General features: G+C 48.5%; 2 protein-coding genes across 2 annotated transcripts; both read right to left on the reverse strand.

Annotated features, from left to right (window-relative positions):
* Positions 1 to 989: 989 nt before the first annotated feature.
* Positions 990 to 2,117, reverse strand: BO83DRAFT_390259 (uncharacterized protein; the record flags this gene model as incomplete). Its single annotated transcript, XM_025532846.1, has 6 exons — positions 990 to 1,005; positions 1,301 to 1,484; positions 1,524 to 1,598; positions 1,693 to 1,704; positions 1,980 to 2,040; positions 2,070 to 2,117. 6 exons carry the CDS (start codon positions 2,115 to 2,117, stop codon positions 990 to 992), a joined length of 396 nt encoding a protein of 131 aa, XP_025386323.1.
* Positions 2,118 to 16,938: 14,821 nt separating this feature from the next.
* BO83DRAFT_379767 (ATP-binding cassette glutathione S-conjugate transporter YCF1) lies at positions 16,939 to 23,015 on the reverse strand. The gene is made up of 9 exons (XM_025531585.1): positions 22,334 to 23,015; positions 19,444 to 22,260; positions 19,280 to 19,383; positions 19,166 to 19,211; positions 18,328 to 19,112; positions 18,106 to 18,260; positions 17,975 to 18,043; positions 17,793 to 17,884; positions 16,939 to 17,701 (listed from the first exon to the last, which is right to left on the reverse strand). The coding sequence occupies exons 1-9, from the start codon at positions 22,625 to 22,627 to the stop codon at positions 17,438 to 17,440; spliced, it is 4,626 nt and encodes a 1,541-aa protein (XP_025386324.1). The 5' UTR covers positions 22,628 to 23,015; the 3' UTR covers positions 16,939 to 17,437.
* Between the last annotated feature and the right edge of the window lie 874 nt (positions 23,016 to 23,889).

Consider the following 23,889-nt stretch of genomic DNA (forward strand, 5'->3'; position numbering starts at 1 on the left):
GCTAGATAGGAAGTACTATCACGCAAACATCCTCCATGCTAGGGACATGTTGGGAAAATGTTGCATAGCAAGCAGCTACTACTCACCTAGCCGCAAAATCAAACACCACCGGATGGCTGACAAACAGTAGCTGGACGTTCTATTGGTATAGTAGCTTGCAGGGAAGCTGCTTACAACCGGTACTGGTGCACTAGATAGTCGATCGAGACCCGGTACTCCCGTGAGGAACGATGATCACCCAAAGTACTTTTGCCGTTGCGCCGAGATAGTGTGAAGAAGGACGGTGACACAAAGATGTGGATGTGGATGTATGTTAGGTAGTACAAGGTGCCGAAGAGGATATAGTCAAGGCCGACTACTGATAGTAACGGAAACGGTTGAGATGTGAAGCAAGCAAGGCCAGAACTATGCAGATCCGATCACGAATGAGAGAGAGGAGAGTGATGGAGGAAAAGTGAAGTCAGGAACAGGCAAAGGATCTGGATCTTGAGGCCCTTAAGTATAAAGAGGAGAGGAAGAACGGAAAGGGACTGGACTTTTTGACGACTGGGGACGTCTCAGGATTTCCAGCCTGTCTGCTGTCTGCTAGATAGTAGTAACTGATGGATCGAGATTGCATCTGAACAAAAGAACCCAAATCCACTTTCATGTGCATCGGGGGGGCCCCTCCCCTCCCTTCGGGCCATCATCCTCTCGATCCCGATTTGGCATCGCACTGGGGACGTATGGTGGGATCCCAGCAGCATGGATAATCCTTGAATGTATCAAGCCGAAACACTAACGGACAGCTGCTACTCTAGAAAAGCATGGATAGAATCTATTTTACCCATATGCCGCTGTGTCTTTTTGGTAAGGCCGTGCAGTAGTAGGGGGAAAATACTGCCCTTTTTTTTTTTTTTTCCTGTTGTGGTTGATTTTATTTTATTTTATTTTATTATTATTTATTTTTTTCTTTCGGTTATAATAGAATATTTTATTATTATCGTCACTCATTTTAATTTCTTCCTGGATTTTATTTTTATTTATTATTTTCACCCCTCCGCATATTGTATTTTCCCGTTTGAGAAATGTTTTATTTCTTGATTTCGTTTTTCCATCGGCTGGGACATACCTCTTTACCCTCATTTTCCATCATTATCGTCCCGGCACAAAATAAAATTGATTAAATAAGAAAGAAGGCATTTCCCAGCCGTCCCACCACACGGAAATGTCCATCATCATAATGACAAAGCATTTCGATTCTTCTGAAGATAAACATCATTTGAAGCACGTACTTTAACTAACTACCCCGACCACTTACCTGACTAATACTATCTGTAGATCGACCACTCCGTCGGGGCTGTGGCAGCTGGCCCAGGGCTTTGTTCGGAGCGGGCCACTCACAAGGACACCCGGTGGCGCATCGATAATTTGATTGAACTCCACAACCGAGAGAACTACAAACTGAGGAAGATTGAGGTTCGTGCGAACTGACTCCAAGGTTACTAAAAGATATCTTCAGTTGCGCAAGTAATACCACTTACCACTACTACACAATCCCCACCAGTCGTCCTCTTGAGCGGGTTGATGATCATCGAGGTTCGCTAGTGCTGGGGCAGCTGGCGGGAGGAGGAGGGGGACCGAGAATTACCCACTACTATGGAGTACTACTTACTAGATGGTACTATTAGGTTACGGAAGGCGTATTCATACCTTGGGCTTGGGCTGAAAGTACGAAGTACACTGTCCGAATAAGGGGAAGAAGAATGGGGAGGGACTAGGGGAAAGCCTGCCAACCGTCACTCCGATCTTTCATGATTATCTGTGTAAAACGACTTGTGCTAGCAGGAATAATGATAACTTAGCCCGTTCACTAGCGTTGAAGTTGGCTCAGGAGAACTCCAACCGCCACCCAAAGGACCTGAATGACTTAGTATCAATCGGATACTCTGACAGTGTACACTGTAACAGTAAATAGCTGCCGTAAGTAAAGTACTTACTTTCAGGGATGGCGTTCCCGGCAGGCCGATTCAGCGCGGGACTTTTGGGACTCGCAACTGGCTGTCATGATTGGCAGATCTCACACCCACCAAACTGGAACCGGTTTTCTTTCGCCAGCGACACGCGCTTCCCGTCATTTCAGTCCATGTACAGAGTACGAAAATTGGACGTTTCTGTAAACAACCCAGTATTTACCATTTAAACCTCGGGAAACGTCTGCTCTTGCTTCTTACCCATCCCTGATTGCAGAGTTGTATGAAGAATATCCAACTGCTGTGGTAACAGTGGCAAGGACTCATTGGTACAATGAAGTGTCCATCGCCAACACAGTGATTTTGAAACCACAGTTGGCGCAAAGTGTATGGAATCCATACCCCTGTACATAGGTAGTAACATGCGATACAGGCCATATTCGGCTCTATTGTAAATCACGGAAAACTCCCCTAATTAACCATTCTCCTCGAACGGCCTGCATATTCTGTATGACAAGAACGTATTTGAGATAGGACTCAGCGGATACTGGGGGTGGAAAAAAAAAAAACACAGAAGAAATCCCGATTACGCACAGGCCGCGCATATCGTCAGGGCCGTTCCACCCAGCTCGCGCTTGGGCCAGACAGCAGGAGATCATCTGGAGCACGGGAGTATACGGCGTAACCTAGATACGGAGTCATTACTTATCCATTGAATCTCTAGGCGAACACCATGTATGACCTGAATTCTCGGTAAGACTGCTGAAGTCGAAGCGAGTGTCCGACAAGATTGTACGAATCCACAAGTTAGTAACTATTCCTGTCAGCCATGGACATCACATTCGCGCGGCACCGTCGACCTCCTCTTCTTAGGGTCATCAGCAGGACTTCCAGGAGAATTTCGCTACCGATGTACTCCGCACATGTGTAACAACCTTCACAAGTGCGCTCATTTATGCGCATCTGAAACATTTGATCATGACTGCAACTGGGAGTACTTCTTTGAATTGTTGATCGATATCGGACTCGCCGAGTTGCCGCCACCACCAGCTGGCTGCCCTTTGTGCAGAAAGATATGCAGCGGATGCATATAGGTCCTGATACTAAGCTGGTTGATCCAAAGATACAAAGTCCGGACGACGACATCACATGAGTTGTATTTCTATACCAGGGTCATCATTGTCACAGACTGAAGCTCTCGCTTGTCCTTGTTTGGTTCAATATTGAATAGTAGCCACGCCCATTATGGATTATTCTGGTCCACCATGTGTACATGGAGAAGTATGGTAATGTGAAAAACACAGCCTGGCAGACCCAATATGACACGATACACAGAGCAATGAGGCAAATAGAATACACCATTTACATGTACTGTCATATTACGATAGACGAAAATTGCGAAGAATCAAATAGCGGATCTAGAGAGATGTGCCCCGAACTAGTGCCGGTGGCAGGTGGACCAATAGCAGGCTACGGATACTATCCGTACCAGGACGATCTACCGTCTGGAGGAGCTTTGGCTTGCGCATGGCCCAAGGGACTGGAGACGGATGAATGAACTAATTTGAGACAGTACGAAGTAGTAGTGTTTTGAGGGGGTGAAAGGGTGGATTGCTGTTAGTAGAGGAGCTTTCCCGAGCCGTCAGGCTGTAAGGCAAAAGGTTCAGGGAACCTAAGTACTTAGTTCCTGCTGATGTGGGCTGTCGGGGGTTACTACTACAGCAGAAGTAGAGGAAAGCAATACAACTATAACGCCTAGTGTGCAAGTGCTTGTAGTAAATAATCTCCGATTGTTGGGGTAGATGGGGACCACAATGACGAAAGTATTTGGAATTCGAGGGTAGCTTAATGCTTTAGCACCACACAAGCACCACAGTACCCAGAGGATAGCCATTGGATGCTTAGTATGGTATACCATGATTCCACATTAATCTATAGAGACCCCTCTACCATACAATTAAATCTTTCCTTTCCTCCACTGGCTTCCGATCATTTCTGCCGCGAGCTATGTTAGTAACACGCCACCACTTTGCCGGACAAAGAAAGCAGCCATAGCAGAAACAACAAACCAGATGGGCTGTGCAAGTACCTCCCGAGGACTTTCTTCTTCCCTAGAGTAAGTACGGTGTACATTAAGCGAATGTTCGGGCTGCTGATCTAACTTTCTATCTGCGACGCTCCCGCGCCCAGGTACCTGAACCGTGGAATTGGCGACGACGATAAGAGGACCCGATATAGTGGCTTCACGTCAGATCAGAGACCCAAACCCCCTATTAGGGCCAATCCAAGACCACGTCCACCCGAGACTTTAATCTAACTAATGGCGGGTGGTACTTTGCTACGGGGTTAAGTTTGTCGTTCGTCTGTGCACTTTCCCTTCTGGGAAATCAGCAGTGTCTTGTCAATGTCTAGTCGTGCGGAGTACCTCTAGATCACGGTCAGTCAGTCAGTCAAGCAACATCAAACAAACGCCTCGTGTAGCGTCCAGCCAGTCTACGAAAGTACCTTTCTTTTGATTACGATGATAGTCTTCTCTTCAGCACCTAAGCTGACACTAATACAGAACCTTGACGGCCACTTACGTACAGAATTCGCTGTGCGCACAAAAGAACCATGCCAGGGACAAACAACTGCAGAAAAAATTTTCTTTTTCCCTCATTGTTTGTTCCTTGACCAATGGGGAAACAACTGAGGATAGTAAAGAGAGCCGATATCCGAATTGAATACTCCGTCTCGACGATCGTCGTGGACGGGCCCGAATATTCAGTCAACATGATAAGATAGTGTGACAGGAGACAAGTTCACAATCTGGCGAAACATGATGGCGGTGTCATCAGTCCCCACAGAGAGTTCCTCAACGACAATAATTGAGGCCGAAGTACTACCCGTTGTGTTTTGGGCGAAATTCCCTTATTCCCCGAGCAATTGCCCGAAGTACTGGCTTCTAGGAGTCTGTTTGACTGCCTAACTACTAACACATTCTCTGACCAGAACCAACGAGCTGAGCACTAGCTAAAACATCACGCAAATAGTCACGCCAATCTTAGGGCGGAGGAGCTTGTCATCCCTGTCTGCCTGGTTCTCGGAAAGTGACCGCCAAGCGGGCAGGTGACCCCTTTCATTCCTCCTGGCCGGCTAACCCGAGTCTAGACCTTTTCATAATACCGACACCAATCTCAATTACCGTCTCGCAAATATCCTGGCTGTTTTGATGAGGTGCGCTGTGATGCAATGCCATCATATCAAGTCGCATTAGATGCTATCGCCGTTCGCAACGTGGCAGCGACAATTGCACACGAGCCACGGCGCCTTGCATTGAACGGTGTGCTACACGGGCCATGATTACAGGCAGAACCGGTGGGAGAGACTCACCGCCACGATATCGCCTCGGTCGTGGGCGGCATAGATGCATATGGGCACACCAATGCTTTCTCAGTTGCAGGGCCTGGATCCGATGATTTGCCTTGACGGCTATATGGTAGCAACCGGTCTTCTTCCCGCCTGGGTCAAACACCCCTCCCAGCTGGATATGCCTTGGGCTCTCGCCATCGTTCCCAGTATGGTAGTATCGGTGTCATAATTCCCGCACTGTCAGGAATATAAGCCGCAATTACCGCTACGCAGGCCGGTCTCCTGCACTAATCACTCGCGCTCTGCACCGAACAGAGAATGGAAGTGCCTAAGGTAGGTACTGAATAGTTACCATCCAGACGGGGTCGATCCTCCAGTCCCGATCTTTGGGACTCATAGGGTGTTTTGCACGCCTAGCGATGGAGGGTAGCATTGTGACGACAACAGTGGGGGGAAAGAGGAGAGGTCACCAGGGAGGGGAGGAGGAGGTGGGTGGGGGAAAAGGTCATGCTGGGGCAGGGGAGATTAAACATGAGATTAGTCCCGCTGATTGGCCAGTAGAGGACCTGTCAGACCTCGGAAATCCCTTACTCTGTTATGCTGGTTGTCCACTCAGCATTTCAGCTATTGGGGCTTCGGAAGTGGCTGGAGCACACCATGCCCCAACAGGGAATAGACGAGGGGGCTAAGTATATTAACCCAGGAACCTCCTAGGTAAAGAGAGGCTAGACTGCCTGTATCTGGCTGAATAATGAAGTTACACCATTATTGAGTATTTCGCGGGACAACTTCCTCGGAGAATTTCAAGACTGGTGCCCGGTAAGGCAATCTCTGCGATGATAACTGGAGACACAGCCGGTCAGCCTGACGGTCCGCGAGGCGGTTGTTAGGAGCGGGGAGGGTCGGTTCCTGGAGCTAACTAGTAGTAGTCCGTCCACTTACTTTGTACAGAGTAGGATCCTTAGTACTTAGTAAGTCGGACGCCGACCTCCAAGCATTCAAAAAATTCACCCGCGATAAGCAGACCATCCCGCAACTACTTTGGTACATTGGGCTGATGCCCGCTCACGCGGTATACCCGTATTTGGCATGATCAGTGAGACCTACGGCGCCTAATCCCGACAGGATAATTTGGGGCTTTTGGGGGGAGGGGGGAGGGACTGTGCGGTGAGTCCAGCAATACCTGAAGAAGATACTCGTCGTGAACATATGGACATGCCACTTACATATGATACCTAATGGACAGACCAGTTTACACATGTATATACAGTAGTAAGTAGGTAAGTATACTAGAAGTGGCTCCTATCAAGTAGTCTCATGACACCGCTTTGCTGCAATGCAAGAATGAATAAGGAAACCTTGCAGCCGATGCTTGTCCCGCGGCGTGGATTCCAAGGCTGATGATGGAACAGAAACAACTGAATTGCTACGTCATGGTCCCTCCTTACAAAGCAAGTAAGTGGGCGACGGCCTTCAAGAACGTCCAGCGAATAATAATATCTAGCGAGGGGCAGCGCCATGATAGACAAACACAATAGTACATTCGTACAAAGGAAAATCCGTCAAAAGGTGCCCAGCCCACTTGGTGTCTTGAACTGGAACCCATCATTGAGGATTCGGGACCGAACTAATACCGCTAAAGGGTTAGGGCCGTATAGAAGGGGCCCCCACCCGAAATCCAACCCCGTACTTTGTTACCCTCTGGTTCCTTTCGGAAACGAGATGATTGTCTGTTTGTCTGTCTGTCAGCCTGTGCTCAACACACCCAATACTTATTTACTAGCTCGCTACTCTCTCGGTTAGTGGCTTCCCTGGGTAATGAATGCGCTTTGATCAAACACTCTCCCGGTCGTGTACGGATTCCTCGGTAGATGAGAGGCGTGCTTCGTTTCGCTCAACTTTCATAGTATTGTAATATCCCCGAACAAAATACTGCCAATATTCGCCAAAAAAAGATTAAACCACCTGGTTGTCTATCATCATCAGCCATTCACCAAGCGCAACTCCAAACAGGGCGGGGGCGCGGCCCGGGGAGGGCGGGTTGAAGGTCCCAACGCTCGTCATGAAAAAAAAAACAAAAAAGCAACTATAAGGATCGGCCGTCAAAAAGCCCTTGTAGGCTGACAGCAAGCAAATCCCTGCCATTGCTTCCTTCTATACGAAGTACGTATGTATTGTTGTTATTATTGTCACTTCTCCGTAAAAGTACAACAACCAACTTGCTGTCAGCACAATCTATCAATCAGCCCAAGGCCGGTCCAGACTCCACTCGAACCGATCGATTCCCTCCCCCCGCCTCGCTGACAGTCATTTGCTTTTCCCCTTGCTCGAGAAGAGATCGTGCGTGATTATTGGAGGTTCGTCCTGCAATCATTCTTGATCTTCCAAGAACCGATCCTGTTTCCGGGGGACCGAGACGTGACCAGGGCGGGCGTCTTCTTACAGGCTGTTTATATATAGACATGATGGTTAGTAATTCGGGTAGTATTACTACTACAGTAGTTAGTAGTGTCCCAAAACAACCGCTGCCAGACCTGACGAATGCTTGACAAGTTGCAGAACCGTTTGAAGAAGCTAAGGGTCTCTGAAAGCTGCCACATAAATGGTATTACGATTTACGCTGTAGTACTTAGTAGTACTACTAGTATACTCCCTCCCATCGGTCTTTTGGGGAAAACAGTCAAGGACTTTCTTTCGAGCAGCTTCAGCTCCCTTCCCTTCCCGCCTCTCCCCCTCCATTTCGCTTAACGCTAATCACTTCCGGGAACCTTAACCCCCATCCCAGGACCGATGTGTACCATGGGCCAGGTTGATGGGATAGAATCCTGGCTACGCCCACGGCCTGAGCGCTGAACAACTTATCCTATGACGCCAAAGCACCTCAGGCTCTGTGAGATTAAAGTACAAATGCCACACAATGATTCGCGACGTAATCCTAGTCCAAGATCGATGTTTCAAGGGGGGAGGGGGAGTGTAAGTTCCAGGCATAGGAAGAAAGTAATGATACATATTACGATTTAGATCACCAACTATCTAACAATACTACTTACTATGAGTATAGTGTGGTCCACGCACAGAAGCACCTAGATTTCACGTCGCATGACCCCAAACCAACCGAATACTAATTATGAGTGCATACGCCACCTCCCTTCATTCTTCTTCCTGGATTAGATAGCTACTAGCAGTGCTTAAACTTTTCTGCCAGTGTTTCAACAAGCTCACAATCGATTGTCCTAGTTGGAAAAAATTATACCTGTTTACATGATTCCTGGCACGCCGCGTACCATTTCTTTGCACGGGCATTACAGGTCATAGGGAGGCGGGAAGGGGAGGGGCAAATCGCAATCATTACCCTCTGCGGGTGATCGAAAATGAGATCGAAGTATCGTGAGTCGCCATATTCCCCCCATCTCCAGGTTACTCGCAGTTGATGTCTCATAGATCATCTTTGTTGAGGCATATCTCCCGACCGGGCCGAGCCTCTGCAGAGCAACTGCAGGTAAAGTGGTAGGTAACTAGGTAAGAAGTGGTGATTATGGAGATGATGACAATTTCATCACGGGAAGGCCCGGCCGGACCCTCATCGGTAGATTGATCCGTTGTACTGCCGAATGTTGTACTACATCACTACTGTAGGTCTATGGAAGGGAAGGAAAAAAAGAAAGAAAAACACCGTTACACAGGGGCAAAAATAAAAAGAAAAGTGGATGACAGAAAACGTTATGGAATATTTTCCGAACCCGGGAATCCCTATGAGGGTTGCTGAGAAAGGGCGGCTGTCATTTGCCCCTAGAGAGCAGACAACCTTGTCACTACTACTAGCTGAAGTAAGCTGTGGGGTAAATTCTCAGCAAGCCATACTGAGTGAGCTTGACAGTGACGATAGTACCTGTTGCATGCAGCACACCGGGTTACACCCCAAGTGTTCCTACATAAATTATGATTTCATTTTATTCTAACCTAGTTTATTTTTGTGTTTCTTCTCCTGCGCCGGAAAGATCCTCGCGCGAGGGGCATGGCAACGAGAGCAATAAGATGAGTGTGGTCATCTGAGGACCGATGAACCCCGTGCACAGGTTCGATTTTGATTTTCGGATGTCTCCCACGGATCAAGGTCTGGAAGGTGTCTGACCTGCCTACCTGGGTCTAGTCGCAGTGTGTACAACTCATCGTTCAAGGTTGCGGGTATCTGCCGGAAGACCCTTCTGAACCATGGAACCGCCGACATAGTCGCTTGAACTATATCATAGCTCCTACACGCCAGGCATAGTAATTGTGCTATTCCGAATAGACCAATCGCGGTGGCATAAGACCTATGTCATCCGAGGGCTGGCATTTCCTATCTAGGGAGGCCTGTCATGCCCGGAAAAGAACAGGTGCAGGGCTGTGGATGTTGAGGAAACTACCATGATCCCAGTCCTTTCCCCACCAAAAACGACTTCTAGTAGTAGTGCTAGAACTGTCATTATCGACGAGTCGTTTTGCCGGGTTTATCTTGTCAATCCGTGGTTCCGTTGGCACTACGACGAAGTACTAACCAGCCACGCCCCCATTTTCTCAAATTGGCCCCTATCAAAAACTCGCCGATTGGATTGTTTCGCATCTAGCTGGGTAGCTACTCCTCTGGCCATAGCATTCTGCAACTCTCGCCATGAGGCGTACGCCATGTGTTTGGCGCCACGCCTTGGAAGCCTAAGTAATTGACTTTGGAGACTTCGTGTTTCAAGACAGTGATGAAGAGACCCTACTGGGCTGTAATTGGTAGGATCATTCATCCAACCAGTCCGGCCCGGATGGATCCTCCAATGACTCGCGTGGGCGGAAGACCATCTGCAGCTGTTCGTTAGTCCCGAACCTATCTTTCTCAGGGGATCCCTGTTCCAGGCTGATGAGTGGCCGAGATGTCAACATGGTTTTCCGGGATGTGGACCCATTGCTGCAGCCATCATACAGCAGTTGACTTACTTACAGGCTGGGCACGGCCTACCCACTCTCTCGTCGCACAGTGGAGTCCTCCTGCTCACCTGGACTGGTCAGAATCATCCTGATGGATTCGTTCCCAAGACCTTCTCGACGAATGAGAGCCCGATCATGCCAATCGGGTGGGAAATCGTGTAGGGATGACCCAGGTAACTGGATGCACGGTGGAAGTTGCTGATCATGAATATCACACTTTGCCTATTTGGTTCGCACTGTACGGTGCCCGAAAAGGACACTGGCCATCTATGAAGTAAGTACAGAATGATTGCCGCCGGATTATGACCGACCGATCAGAGGGACTTGCATGCTTTACCTGTCTCTCATCATGATCAATCATCACCACCACCACCATCACCAACATCTCCAGTAAGTGTGCAGTTATGTAGGTAGTACTCAACGTCAAACCCCCACACGCATGCCCCGATCATGTCCTGACAATCAGAAACAGCAGGGATGTTCGATCTGAGGCATCCGCGCGGCGTCTGGAACAAACTACTGCCTCATCATCGGATTTATCTCGCAACGAGCACCATTCCCAACCCCCCCGATCTATTGCCGGCCTCGTCAATCTCCTCCACCCTAACTAATACCCACACGCGTAAGTAATCTAACACACACACTTACACTTGGGTACGGAGTACACCCTTAGGTATATCCGGTTTTCTCAAAGCAGATCAACCGCGTAAAATTCGCTGGAGAAAATATCCCCAGCGACGAGATTCGCGCAACCCCCTCCGATCGCGATGCCCACACATTACTGGCGCAGCACTAACGACGGATCCGATTGACTGATGCGCCAATCTACGCAGGGATTTCAAAAGATAATTAGTACATCGGTCGTCCCGTCCGCTTGCTGCCTCGCTCGCTTTTGTTCGGAGCTATGCACTAGATAGTCTACGTAACTAAGGACAACGACCACTCATTGTGCACGTCAACAATTAAATCCCGAGTTTAGCCAAGGAAGAGGAGAAGCTGAAACTTGACCGACTATTTGTCCGGGAGCGCGGTTGCTTTCGGATAATGAATCCGCAGGGGCCAGTTCCCCGCCATGAGCCATTCTGTCATCCAATTGTCGCAGTTGGAAAGTACCTACGGAGTACTAGACCTTTTGTGCCGGGTGCTCAAGTTCGCGATGATGAACCATCTCGCTTGATGAAATCAGGAATAACTCTAGAATATTGGTCAATCGCTAAATGCTTACTAGTACTTTCTCACCTAGCTATCTAGGGTGTACCGTGTTTTGAAGAATCTTCACTATTCTATCAATTTGACGCAACATGTTTGCCCTGAAGTAGTACTCAAACACCGATCACCCAAACACCGCAAAATCCACAGAAAGATACTACTATATACATCCGGCAGGTACGGAGAACCACTTCGGCCGACAGTTCCATCTCCCAATTGATCCGTTTCAGATAACCCCCGCTTGGCCATCCGTACCTTTTCTCCATTTCGAGCGACAATCACACCCACCAGCAGGGGTGCGATAGGTTGCGTGTGTGGGCACTGACAATCAAACGGAGCGGATCATGTTCCTTGAGGCGAGACAAGAACAACTTACACTAAGGAGACAGAAGACAGGGTTCTCTGGGATCCACAGGGTTCATTTCCTGGGACCCAAAGTCCTATGCAGCAAACTAACACCGGGGTTCCTGGTTCGTACCTTAGATAAGTGGCCGGGAAGGAAGAATTGACCGACAGATAGAAGGATGGGTTGATTTGTTTTGTGCGTGCTGCAGCAAAATGAAGATTGTGGCTGGCGGGCGCGGGCTCTGGGTGTGGGGTGTATCCCGGAATACTACTACTATGATGACTACACTTCGTCGGTGGGTGCTTATAATAATAGCGAGTATTATTGTGGTGTACCTAACATGGTTACTTTATTATTATGATTATTCATCGAGTTAATTTCCCTTCCTTCGTGCTAACTAACTAAGTGCTGATGGATAATGAGGGCCTCGCTGGGCACGGAGATATTGCTTGCTTGGGCAATTGGCATCCGGGTCAGGAAAAATTCGGGGATTGGATTTTGGGGATTCGGGGAGATCTGCAACGAGCCAGATGATGATGCTGATGAGGAGGATAATTGGCGATCAGTTAACCAACTATTCAGTTAGTCAGTTACTGTCAGTCAATCTGTCAGGGAAATAATTGCAAAAAATACCCTTATTAACTTACGTTATGCTGCTTAAGCATGAGTATGGTCGCTTTACTCAGAGTTGTAATAAATTGATTACTATACCTAGAAGTGAGATTAACATACGTACCACAACTTAGTATACTCCACATCATCAATATTGCACTGCATACGGAGTACTTTAGTATCATCATCATCACAGCTTCGTCTACTAAGCGAAGCCCCAAACCCTGAAAGAACACACAAACGCAACACAACGACCACCACAAACGGCGTATCAACAAACCACCACTACAAAACCTGGATAGTAAGTAACCCGCGGGGCGGGTTGGACAAATGAGCCATGGCCAGCTGTCAAGCTCCATTCCCGGTGGATGCTCTCCAGTAGGGATATCCTGGACAATGTAATTGTCTGGCCCCGTCGAAAACGGGAGGAAAAAACAAAAAAAAAAATTGAATCCTTACACAACGCACAACAAGCCTGGCTCTATCCACACCTACTGTTGTCCCTGCAGACAACTTCCCTTCCCATGGCGTCGAGAATATTCAAGATGAATCCATCCGTATTCGTCTGGACTCCTGGATCGACTCGTCGGGAACTCCGCCCACCGTCGACTACTGAACCATGGTTGGCGTCTCGGGGAAGTTGACTTGAGTCTCCATAGATAGTCCTAACGGCCTGAGCGTTGAGCCATTGCGGCCAGCCACTGTCTCTGTTTGGTTATATTCTACTACTCCTTACTCACTCTTACTATATTTACACAGCCGTCATCCTCGCCTGCCATGAGTGTGTAGCCGCTGTCAAGCGCTCACCCCGAAATACTTAGCCATCCACAGCTGTCAAATATCTCGGAACATAATATTTGACTATAGTCAATTATTTTCTCGGTTAGATACCAGTTTAATTCCTCTTCCTCCCAATTCCTTTCAATCCAACACCACTCTCGCTTATCGCTTGGCTAACTAGCTAGTCTCTCTCACTGACTTTCCACTAAACTCCAATTTAAACACAATCCTCATAGTCTAGACAACCTGGCCCCGTCGCCACACCCAAATCCCGCGACCACTCAATAACCAGTCGATCCGAAAAACTAGACCTCCTTCCCTTCCCCTTTTGAGGTACAAGTCTCGAAACGAACTTGCCCGTCCCACGACCCAAAGCGAACTACCATCCAATCCGTTCGTTCGATTCCCATGCACGCCGCTCAAAGTGGTCATCCTGTGGATCGCGCCATGAGCTGAGTTCCGCGATCCCTCGACCCGACGACCAGGTCCAGCAAGCGGCGCGGCACTTGGCCCATGCAGAACATCATCGTCATCGTCATCATCATCATCATCATCATCTCAGATCCGCCCTCGTCTAACCAGCAGCTAGCTTAACTATCGCAGCGCTTCTCCTCTCGCGTCAAAAGAGGGGGCGTGCACTCATTGGCGCATTCAAACCCCGGAACAAATCACCGTGCCCACCCTGCTTGCCTTCAACACCCTCAGATCTGAAGGGACTTCCGCGAAAGTTCACCGATTGAGATATGCTTTGGTAGCTCAGTTTGCCTGGAGTTTATTTCGCGGAGTTGGTGTGGCTAGAGACGGTCTTCTCGTCGCGATACTAACCTTCACTGGAAGGGTCTGATTGCCCCCCCCTCCCCCTCCCCTTTCCTACGATGCGATCGGTATCTAAACTAGGCAGGAGTTCTGAAGAAGGCTAATCGATCGATCGCGCCAGTACTTCGTAACCTCATCGACTAATCGCGACGATGATGATGACGATGCGCGAAGCAAGGAGGGTAACTTTCTTTTACGATTCACCAGCAAGCTAGCTTATCATGTCACTTACAGTAGAGTGCATACAGGTAGGACTTCGTACTCGACAAATATCCGCACAAGCCCCGACCTATGGTGATCCCCAATGCCTTGTCCATCTCCAGCAACCATTGCATTTTTCGCATCGAAGCGCTGCGCTCTAAGCAGTGGGGTACACAGGCTCAACAACATCCCAGGCTTCTCTTCCAACCACGTAGACACAGCGAAGTAAACTACCTAATGATGGAACTTGAAACGTGGAAATCTGCAAACACATCGTCAAGGCGCCAATTAAGCGCCGCCACAATCACTCACCCAAGGAACCTAGTAATACTCTTCAGCAATGTACGTAGACCGTCAAGCAGAAAAGCGCATATCCGCCACTCGCGCGCCACCCCCAAATCCATCAATTCAGGCTAAAAAGATACACGCTATCAGCCCTCATATACTTACTCCGTTATTTGAGTAGTAGTACAGTACGTAAGTATATCTGTGGCAGTGCAGGCTGTGCACAAAAACCAAAAGCCCCAGCCAGCCAGCGGCAAAATGAAACCAACAAGGGTTTTTCAGCTCCGCCCGCTTCTTTTCCCTCGGTAAGTTATTTAGTTAGTTAGTTAGTTACTTAGGCCAGGTTAGTCAGGTACCTGGAATTAATTAACTATTCGTTGGTTGTTCTTTGGGTTCTTCGAAGTACGTATGTAGTGTACTGTGGAATATCTAAGAACCTCTTGGATTCTCTGCTGTTATGCTCACCGCCAGTTTGGTGAACCCCTCATTTTCTCCCCTAGGGACAACTAAGTATGTGACTAACTAGTTAACTCGCTTATCGCAGTGGGTTGGTTAGTCAGTCAGTCAGTCAGTCAGTCAGTCAATGCTTGCAGCAGTAGGTAGGTAGGTAGGTAGTTAGTTGGTTGGTTAGTTACTACGTAGTAGTTGTCAGTTAGCTAGTACTTGGTTGTTCTAGACTTCGGGGGTTGGGTTGGTGGTCACTTGTGCATGTTGTGTTTCGTAGATAGGAGGGTTAATTAGGAGAATATGGGCTTTTCGGAGGGGGAATATAAATATTAATATATATATATAGTATTCTAAGCCGCTATATATACGCATCAAATGTACTATAGAATCAATGTCTCATGACACGAGAATCGAATCAAAGTAACGCATAATATGCTGCTACTATATACACCATCACGAGTAAGCAGATACTGTAATAGTAAATAATTCAATCATATACCCAAAAAAGTAATTGAAAATCTATGGTATTACCACGATATCATGTCAGGCCTCAACAAACAAACTCTATCTAGTCCATGAACGTGCTGGCATACCTCCTACTACTACTACTACCACCACCTAGCACAGACCGTAAGTATATTCACTCATATCCAGACAAACCGCCAGCTTCGAACGCCACCATCAATTCTTCCATTACTTAGTACATCACATATATACTTATCTCCCAAGGACACACGAGCACGAGTGAGCAGCAGCCCAAGCACGAGGCAACTCACTCAAGCACCCATCGTGTGTCTACCTCACCGTCAATTCAGATCAGATAAAAACCCTGCCCAGAAACAAAATCGACGCCACCTCATGCAAAGCTTCATCCATCAGGGCGCTTCGAGTTAACTAAGAAGTGAGTGATACCACGTAGCTGATAACATTAGTTACTTAAATAAATAAAGTATAAACACGATCTAAAGTACTAGATAGAAAGAGAAGAACCGGTACTTTCTCTCTACTAGTAGTTATTACAGTCGTTTCAATTCTTGCAAGTACTATCAATACTGTTCAATATCTGCCTCCTGCTTGTTTGTATATATATATATACTAACTTACTAGATCATTACCATACAGAGTATAGTAACAAAACACACACACCCAGACAACAATATGAAAAAAAACAGTCAATAAAATCGACTACTATTGCTAATTATAATCTTCCCAATAGGGATCATACTAACAAACCAAGCCCAGGAAGGGCGAGACTTCTTCATCCCAGTCATGGTAGAAAAGCACATGTGATACCATACATAGTAAGTACACCTTCAACAGACCACGTAAAGATACCTGGTTTCATCACATATAATTTACTTTACTTTACTATACTATACTATACTATACTATACTATACTAGTATCGAAACCTGATCCCATCCCTACTAGTAAGTAAGTAAGTAAGTAGGTAGGTAGGTAGGTAGGTAGGTAGGTAGGTAGGTAGGTAGGTAGGTAGGTAGGTAGTGACTTCATCCTTAGCATCAGCATCACATCACATCACATCAGCATCGTGGACACCACTGCAATAACCACAATAATAACATGACTGCATCAACGCTGCTATAAGATTGGTGGAAATGCTATCAGTCAGCAAAAAGGCAGAGCAAAGTCCAGTTGTTTGTTCTGGCGTGTGTGTGTGTGTGGCTGGCGCTAGTACATGCATGCCATGCAATGCATCCTGCAGAGTCCGGGTTTTCTGTCTGGCAGGTGCCTGCCCTTTTTTCTACACCGCTACTATCGTTGATGGTGCTGATTCTCCTCCTTTTTTTTCTTTTGTCGCTTTGCGCGTGGAAAAGAAAGGAATTTCTTTCCCGGGGTGTGGTGGGTTTAAGGGGTAAGAAGGGTTACTACTACTAAGTAGATAAAGAAGAGGGTTGATAGTGTACGGCAGTTGAGGTTGAGGTCAGTTCAATATTTGCTACGACTTTGGATGGTTTACCAAGTCAAAACGCCAATATATATAATACTATGTGTGTGTGCGTATATTCCAGCAAGATCATACTTTTTTTTAGTCACACCCTGACAGAACAGACCTCCACTTCCTATCTAGACCCAGACAGACAAAACACCTCCGAGCAATCCGGAATTGCTAATCACATCTCGTATGATTCCACGCTCGAATCGAATACCTGGTTCCGCGGTGCGATACCGACACCCCTCCCACACCCCCTTTTTTTTCTTTTCAACTTTTTAATTTTTAAACGTCCTCACTTTGCGTCCCAATCAGACGCACAGACTTGCTATGGACCCCCATGCAGCGCTCGAACAATAGCTCTGTCTATGTACGAAGTACAGACTAAGCCGAGCCTGTTCCACGGGGTACGCAGGGTACGCACTCTCATAACGCAGCCCAGTGAGTCATGTCGGGGGCGAGAGATCGGCCTGAAACCAGACAGGCTACCCTTCCGGCCATCTAGGAAGTGCCATGTTCGTCATAAGCGCTAGGATTGTTGCGTAATTCCAGGCCCGTCGCTGCTGTCAAGGAGTCCGGCCTCTTTGACCAGCTCATAAAACCGGCCTTCGCGCTTGATCAGCTCCGCAGGCGTGTCGAACTCGACCACCCGGCCCTTGTCGAGCACCACGATTCGATCAGAATCGATAATGGTATTGATACGATGTGCGATAGTGATGATCGTCCGGTCTTGGAAAATGCTGCTGCGCAACGTGCGTTGCAGCAATGCGTCCGTTTCCACATCCACTGCCGCCTAAAGCTAACTGTAAGTTTGGAGGCGAAATGAAAGAAAAACGGGGGTAAAGTAATGAAACAACCAAATTGCAATGCGATTGGCCACGTACCGTTGCCTCGTCCAGCACGAGAATATTACTAGGCGTCAACAGCGCTCGCGCCAGGGAAACCAGCTGTCGCTGCCCTTGACTGAGATTGGATCCTGCCAATAACTAGGTTAATCCAGATCCTTAATGTGGTAAAAACCGCGCAGAATGCACGAGAGAGAGGCCAAAACCAGCCACATGCTTACCTCCTTCCTGAATTTGGGCATCCAACTGACCGTCCATTTGCGCGATGTGATCTTTAAGTCGCGCATGTTCTGCAGCAATCACAGGTCAGTTAATCACGCTTAGCGTTCGTATGCAATGTAGCCCAACGTACCAAGCACACTCCAGAGTTCGGTGTCATCATGCACATGTCGTGGGTCCAAATTATCCCGTACGGTTCCTTCAAACATGGCCGGATCTTGAGGAATGATGGCAAGGCGGCCCCGCAGGTCGAAAAGGCCAATGGTCGACACGTTCAGCCCGTCGATGCTACACACAGCGTTAGCCTTTGAACCTATTTCGCCACGATGGAATAACGTCGGGCAGCAGTCCTTACCTGATGCTGCCATTATCCGGTTCGATAATGCGGAACAGTGCCAGAGTCAGTGAACTCTTGCCTGCACCCGTGCGACCAACCACGCCGATCTTCTCGTGGGGCTTGATATCAAGATTGATATCTTTGAGCACGAGATCAAGCCCTGGGCGGTAACGTGTGCTGTAGTTGTTGAACGATACCGCGCCTTGCGCTGGCCAGCCAATAGCAGGACGATGCTTGAATATCACCTCTGGTGCCTCGCTGGGCAGGCTTGCGTACTCTAGTACACGCTCAACCGAGACGATGTTGGTCTCAACCTCGACCGTCTGGCGGACGATCCAGTTCAGGGATTGGGTAATCTGTAGAGCGTAGGACATGGCTAGACCAACCATGCCAGCAGATATCCCACTGCCGGTCGTTACGGAAACGATAGAAAGTACCGCGGAGGCCAGGATGATTACAGAGCCAATGAACTCGAGACGCACAGCCAGCCAACGGTTGGCACTAATGGATGGGAAGTATGCACGCACATTCGCATCCATTCGCCACTCGTTCTCCAGAGTAAATCGCTCTTCCTGTCTATAGGCACGAATCGTCGAGATGCCGCCCAGAGACTCCTGAAAATGAGCATAGATAGGACTGCGCGTAACGCTGTCCAAGCGCTTCAGTTCACGCGATGTGCGGAGGTAGTACTTTTGGTAGCTGAAGTATACGTAGCTCAAGGGAACCACCAGAATGAGGAACGCCGGGGTTGAGGATGCGATAACAATCATGGTGAAAATGGCTTTGGCAGAGTTTCCGAAGAGCTATTGGCAGATGTAAGCGACAGTAGCCAATCAGAAGAGAATCTCAAACTCACCATGTTGAAAGTCCGCGCAAGCACTTCATCAATGCGATAGACGTCGCTGACCAAGTAAAGTTAGCCTTCCTCGATCAAATGTTATATCTCGATGATACCAGGAAAAGAACTCACCTAGAGAATCGGTTGAGAATTCGGCCGGATGGTGTTGTCTCGAAGAAGCTCATGGGAGAACGGAAAATGGCGAATGCCATGCGTTCATGAAGTTTGCGGGAGGCCTAGCATATGGTTAAGCAATTGATTTGAGGGCCTCTTAGGTTACGGGAAATCCAGCATACCTCAATAGAACAGAAAATCCACAAGATCAAATTCTGAACGATGACCAGAAGGGACGATCCCAAACCAAAGGCCAAGTAGATACCAATGTATTTGCCGACAGGCACATCTGGCTGGGCTTCGGTAACTTCAGACCAGTGCTTAAGCCAAAAACTGCCTAAGACCTGCGCAGTCTGGGCTCCCAGGAGGGTGGCCAGGTAGAAGCAAACGGCAACGATGTTACTGTTCTTAGCGTACTCGCCATAAACACTCCACTTGACTTTGCCTTGCTGCGATGTCTCTTGGGTCTGCTTGCTCTTCAGGACATTTTCTTCGTCCCCTAGCTTCCGCCTAGGGCCCTTCCAGCTGGCAGTGCTCGCACGTCGCAGAGTTACAGTGCTTGTTCTTCTACCACCACCAGCCCTAATCGGAGCAAGGGCACCGATTTCTCGCTCAGCATCCTCGGGATCCGAGTCAGACTCTGCGTTGTCGATTACAGTGGCAGATTCCGAGCTTTCAGGGCTCGCTAGGTCACGGCTATCAGTGCCAGACTCTTCGTCGTCGTCCGAGTCGTTCATCGTGGTGCGGACCAGGTTCGCGACCTCACCCTTCATAGCCAGCAATTGTTCATAGGTTCCGCTCTCGATAATGGTCTTGTTGCGCAGCAGGCCGATGTAATCAGCCTCCTTCAAAACAGGAATAGCATTTGTCGCAAGGATCCTAGTTTTGGTGCTCAGGATACCGTTTTGACCAAGAACCTTGTTGATGAGATGTCTTCCCACATGTTGATCGACTGCAGAGAGCACATCATCGAGAAGGTAGATGTCGGCACGAGCATAGACAGCTCTAGCGAGGGTCAACCGAGCCTTTTGTCCTCCAGACAGTGAGATTCCTCTTTCACCAACTTCGGTTTGATCACCATCGGGCAGATTCTTGAAATCGTCCAGCAAAGCACATGCCTCGACGGTGAGGTCGTAGAATTGGGGGTCCCAGCGATGACCAAAAACGATGTTTTCACGGACGCTTGCGTTCATGACCCAGGGCGATTGGGCAACATAGGCAATGCGACCTCGTACAACAACTTCACCTTCGGTCCTCCACAAATCACCCAGCAATGACTGAAGCAAAGACGATTTACCAGCTCCGACTCTCCCAACAATACAGCTGAGCTCACCCTTACGGGCACTGAAGCTGATGTTTTCGATTACGTGCGTGCCTTCGTATCTGTTCCATGTGAAGGAAGCATCCTGGATCCTGACAGACTCGTCGCCGATATGAGAAACGGTATCCTCAATCTTGACAGCGTCGGTTTGCAATTCCTCTGCAGTGAAATAATCCGTTAGACGCTTGACAGCCACCGAGGCCTCAATGACAGCCGTGATGACCATTGGAAGGATAGAGAGCGGGAAAGTAAGCAGATTGAAGAGCGTCAAGGCCGGAAACACCACATCCGTGGTAAGAGGCTTGTCTTGCGTCAGGGCGTAGACAGTAAATGTGGAGCAAGAGACAAGGAAGGGGGTGGACTGCCAGGTAAAGTTTGCAATGGACTGTGTGGCACCAATTTTGCGGAGCGTGTTCAATTCCAAGTCATTACGGATGTGGCTGAGCTTGTTCATGAACGCTGTATTCCATGCATAAAGTTTGATACTCTTGATGTTGTTCAATATCTCCGTCATCAGTCGTGATCTTGAATCCTTGTTCTTCATCTGAACAAGCTGCAGCTTCTTCATCATCCGAGCTATCACACCGTTCAACGGAATCATGAGTAGCATTACACCGATTCCCGCGAACATGCTATATCCGACAAGCTGATAGAGAGAGAGCATGCAGAGGGTGATCTGGAACGGCGCGGACCATAGCTGAACACCGAACTGGGTGAGATCGGACAAGCGCTGCTGATCGACAGCCATATGATTGACAATGTCACCAGTTGTCTTCGTTGAGCGGCCCTCGCTTGAGAGTCTCAGTGACTTCGCATAGATCAGGCCAGTCAGAGCAGACTTGACGCGCATACCGGTGTCAAAGGCCCTTTGGAAATATTGGTGAAGACACATCGTCTGCGATAGAGACACCAGAAACATGGCGAGGGCTATAGCCACACCCCGAATGACTGGTTGAGGCTCGTCGGTCCGGTAAGAATTGATGAAGTTGATCAGCAGACGCAGAAGCTGGGGCTGGACGAAGGCCAGCGCGTCGCTTCCGCATTTGATTATTCCACCACGCAAGAAAGAGCCACCGAATGATTTGATCAAAGCCAACGATAGAGAAGGCTTGCTCTTCTCCAGCTCATGTTCCCAGTTCTCCCTCAGTGTCGCCCCAGTCACGCTGGTTGTATCGCGACGGCGGAGATTCCAGAGATCATCTTGGGTCAAAAAGTTTTTGTAGCCAAATTTCATCATCGGGGTCATCCAGCTGAAAGTAAGGACCGAGAAGATATCTGCATATTCATAAGGGCATTCATCCTCGTCGCCCAACGCATCGTAGGCGCTCTGTTTCTTGGGGACCAAGTACTCTAGAGCGAATTCCAAGAGCGCCAGCCCCAAGCTCACCGAGAAAGTAACGAAGTATGGAAGCTGATCCTGATATGCCTTTCGTGCCACAAGCGACCGCAATTTGATTCCGTAGACGATGGTGAAGAAGAGCCAGTAGAACAAGACGACGCCGTTGGGCTGCCTGCTGCGCCAGTGCTCATAATACTGCACTGCAAAGATGACGCAGAGAGAAGCAAGCACAAGGACTGAGCTCCAAAATTGAAAGTCGGCAAACCAGGTATCCGGGTAAGTTTCGACCTGAATGGCTGCCTGTAGGGCAGTAGCAAAGATTAAGGCGGATAAAACGACCTAAGCATAGGGGCAATGGGCACCGGTCAGTCCATAGGCAGGGATGCTATAGGGGAAGGGATAGGATACTAACCAGCTTAGCATAGAAATGCCAGTTCTTCGACACAGGCTGAGGGATTCGCTTTTTAAGCAGGAACCACACAGCACCTATACCCATAAGCAGACCCCATGCTGCAACGACAGCCACTCCGGCATCTAAAAAGCATGGCGTCAAATCGAATCTGAACTTGCTAATCGGGCCCCAGCCCTCGACGTCGCCACAGAAGGGCTGCGACTTGGGGGACTGGAATGCTGTGTTCGGGTTTGACGATAGCAGGGATCCGGGGGTGGAATCCCCCAGGAACGTTTGGGAACTGCCTTCCAGCATTTTCCCCGAATGTAAGTATCCCAACCACTAGATCGCTCGTCCTTTCGGACATGCAACGGGGGGGAAAGGGAGAAGCAGTGAAAAGCCCCGAGGTTGCCTTTTCACGCAAGGAAGGATTGCGATCGTGAAGGAAGAACGTTTCGTCGAGGGCGATAACCACGGAGAACTACTGATTCGTTAGTGAGCTGCAAGTTGCTTACTAAAAGGCATCGGGGCCCAAGCTTTTGCGGAAAAGATACAAGGCTAAGTAAGCAGTCGTACAAGGGCGTTACCGTTCTGTCCGGCCTGATAAGCGGCATAAGCGCATGGCCCCCTTTTTCCCTTTCCCTGGTGCAGTTGCGATGAATGCAAACCCTTTTGTAGTATGTATGTAAAGCGTGGATGTTGGTATAAGTTGAAGCGTTGCAGTTGTCCTCCCGTCCTCCTGTACCTTTTCTGGTCCAAGTCAAGACGGGAGGGATGTATTCCGAACTTATGACATAATCGGTCTCTTTCCTCGTGGTAACGGTGCTTGGCAGGGTTGATCCAAGGTTCTCGACCGAAAGCAGTAGTATCCTCTAAAACTGCCATTCTTTCACTCTACTCGGTCTTACAAGTCCATTGAACGTTCTATATCCGAGCTTTATACAGTGTCCCATCAAAGGCTCGGGGATTGAGAAGCGCAACAGTCCGACAGAGATGATAGACTGGATGAAGAGTAGTAGGTGGGCGGAGGCAATAACCAATGATGTAATGAACGGCTGCTTATCTACGCAGTGAGTTAACTCCGGACTCGCCGGATCATCCCAGCCGACTTTGTAGTCGCTTACTCGTAGTACACTTCTGGTAAATCATTATGTAACTACCTGCTGTTTCAATCTTACAATGTTCCTGGTTGTCTTATTAAATCCTACAAATAGGACCAGCTTCCGCGGATTCTCGTATGCCTAGTAGTAATAGTGTTAAATAATTTACTTTCAGAGCGGTGGACTCGCCTTTAGATGACACTAACCGATGTCGTGCTTACCCGCCGGAATGTGCTCAGCCTGATTGGATGTTTCGAAGGTCTCGGGGTCGGCGTTTAAGCCCAAATTAGCACCGACTACCCCACCCGGAGATACCGCCTGTTCGGAGTAAACTTCCAGAATCTCTGCCCGCCCTCACGGTATCTACATCGGACACCAGACTGCGATCGTCCATCTGCTCATCGCCTGCTCTATTTCTTGAGGCAGTTAGATGAATGCCATTGGGCAACACCACTACTAGTCACTGGGTAGCCTATC

The sequence above is a fragment of the Aspergillus eucalypticola genome (assembly GCF_003184535.1).
Source record: "Aspergillus eucalypticola CBS 122712 chromosome Unknown BO83scaffold_18, whole genome shotgun sequence".
NCBI lineage: Eukaryota > Fungi > Ascomycota > Eurotiomycetes > Eurotiales > Aspergillaceae > Aspergillus > Aspergillus eucalypticola.

What these genes read in the sequence shown, in the direction of transcription:
- BO83DRAFT_379767 (XM_025531585.1), bottom strand. Translation starts at nt 22,627, where the DNA reads ATGCTGGAAGGCAGTTCCCAAACGTTCCTGGGGGATTCCACCCCCGGA. An exon ending in CCGGATAATGGCAGCATCAG is followed by an intron (nt 18,261 to 18,327) that starts GTAAGGACTGCT and finishes CGCTGTGTGTAG; the next exon opens with CATCGACGGGCTGAACGTGT. An exon ending in TGCCCAAATTCAGGAAGGAG is followed by an intron (nt 17,885 to 17,974) that starts GTAAGCATGTGG and finishes AGTTATTGGCAG; the next exon opens with GATCCAATCTCAGTCAAGGG.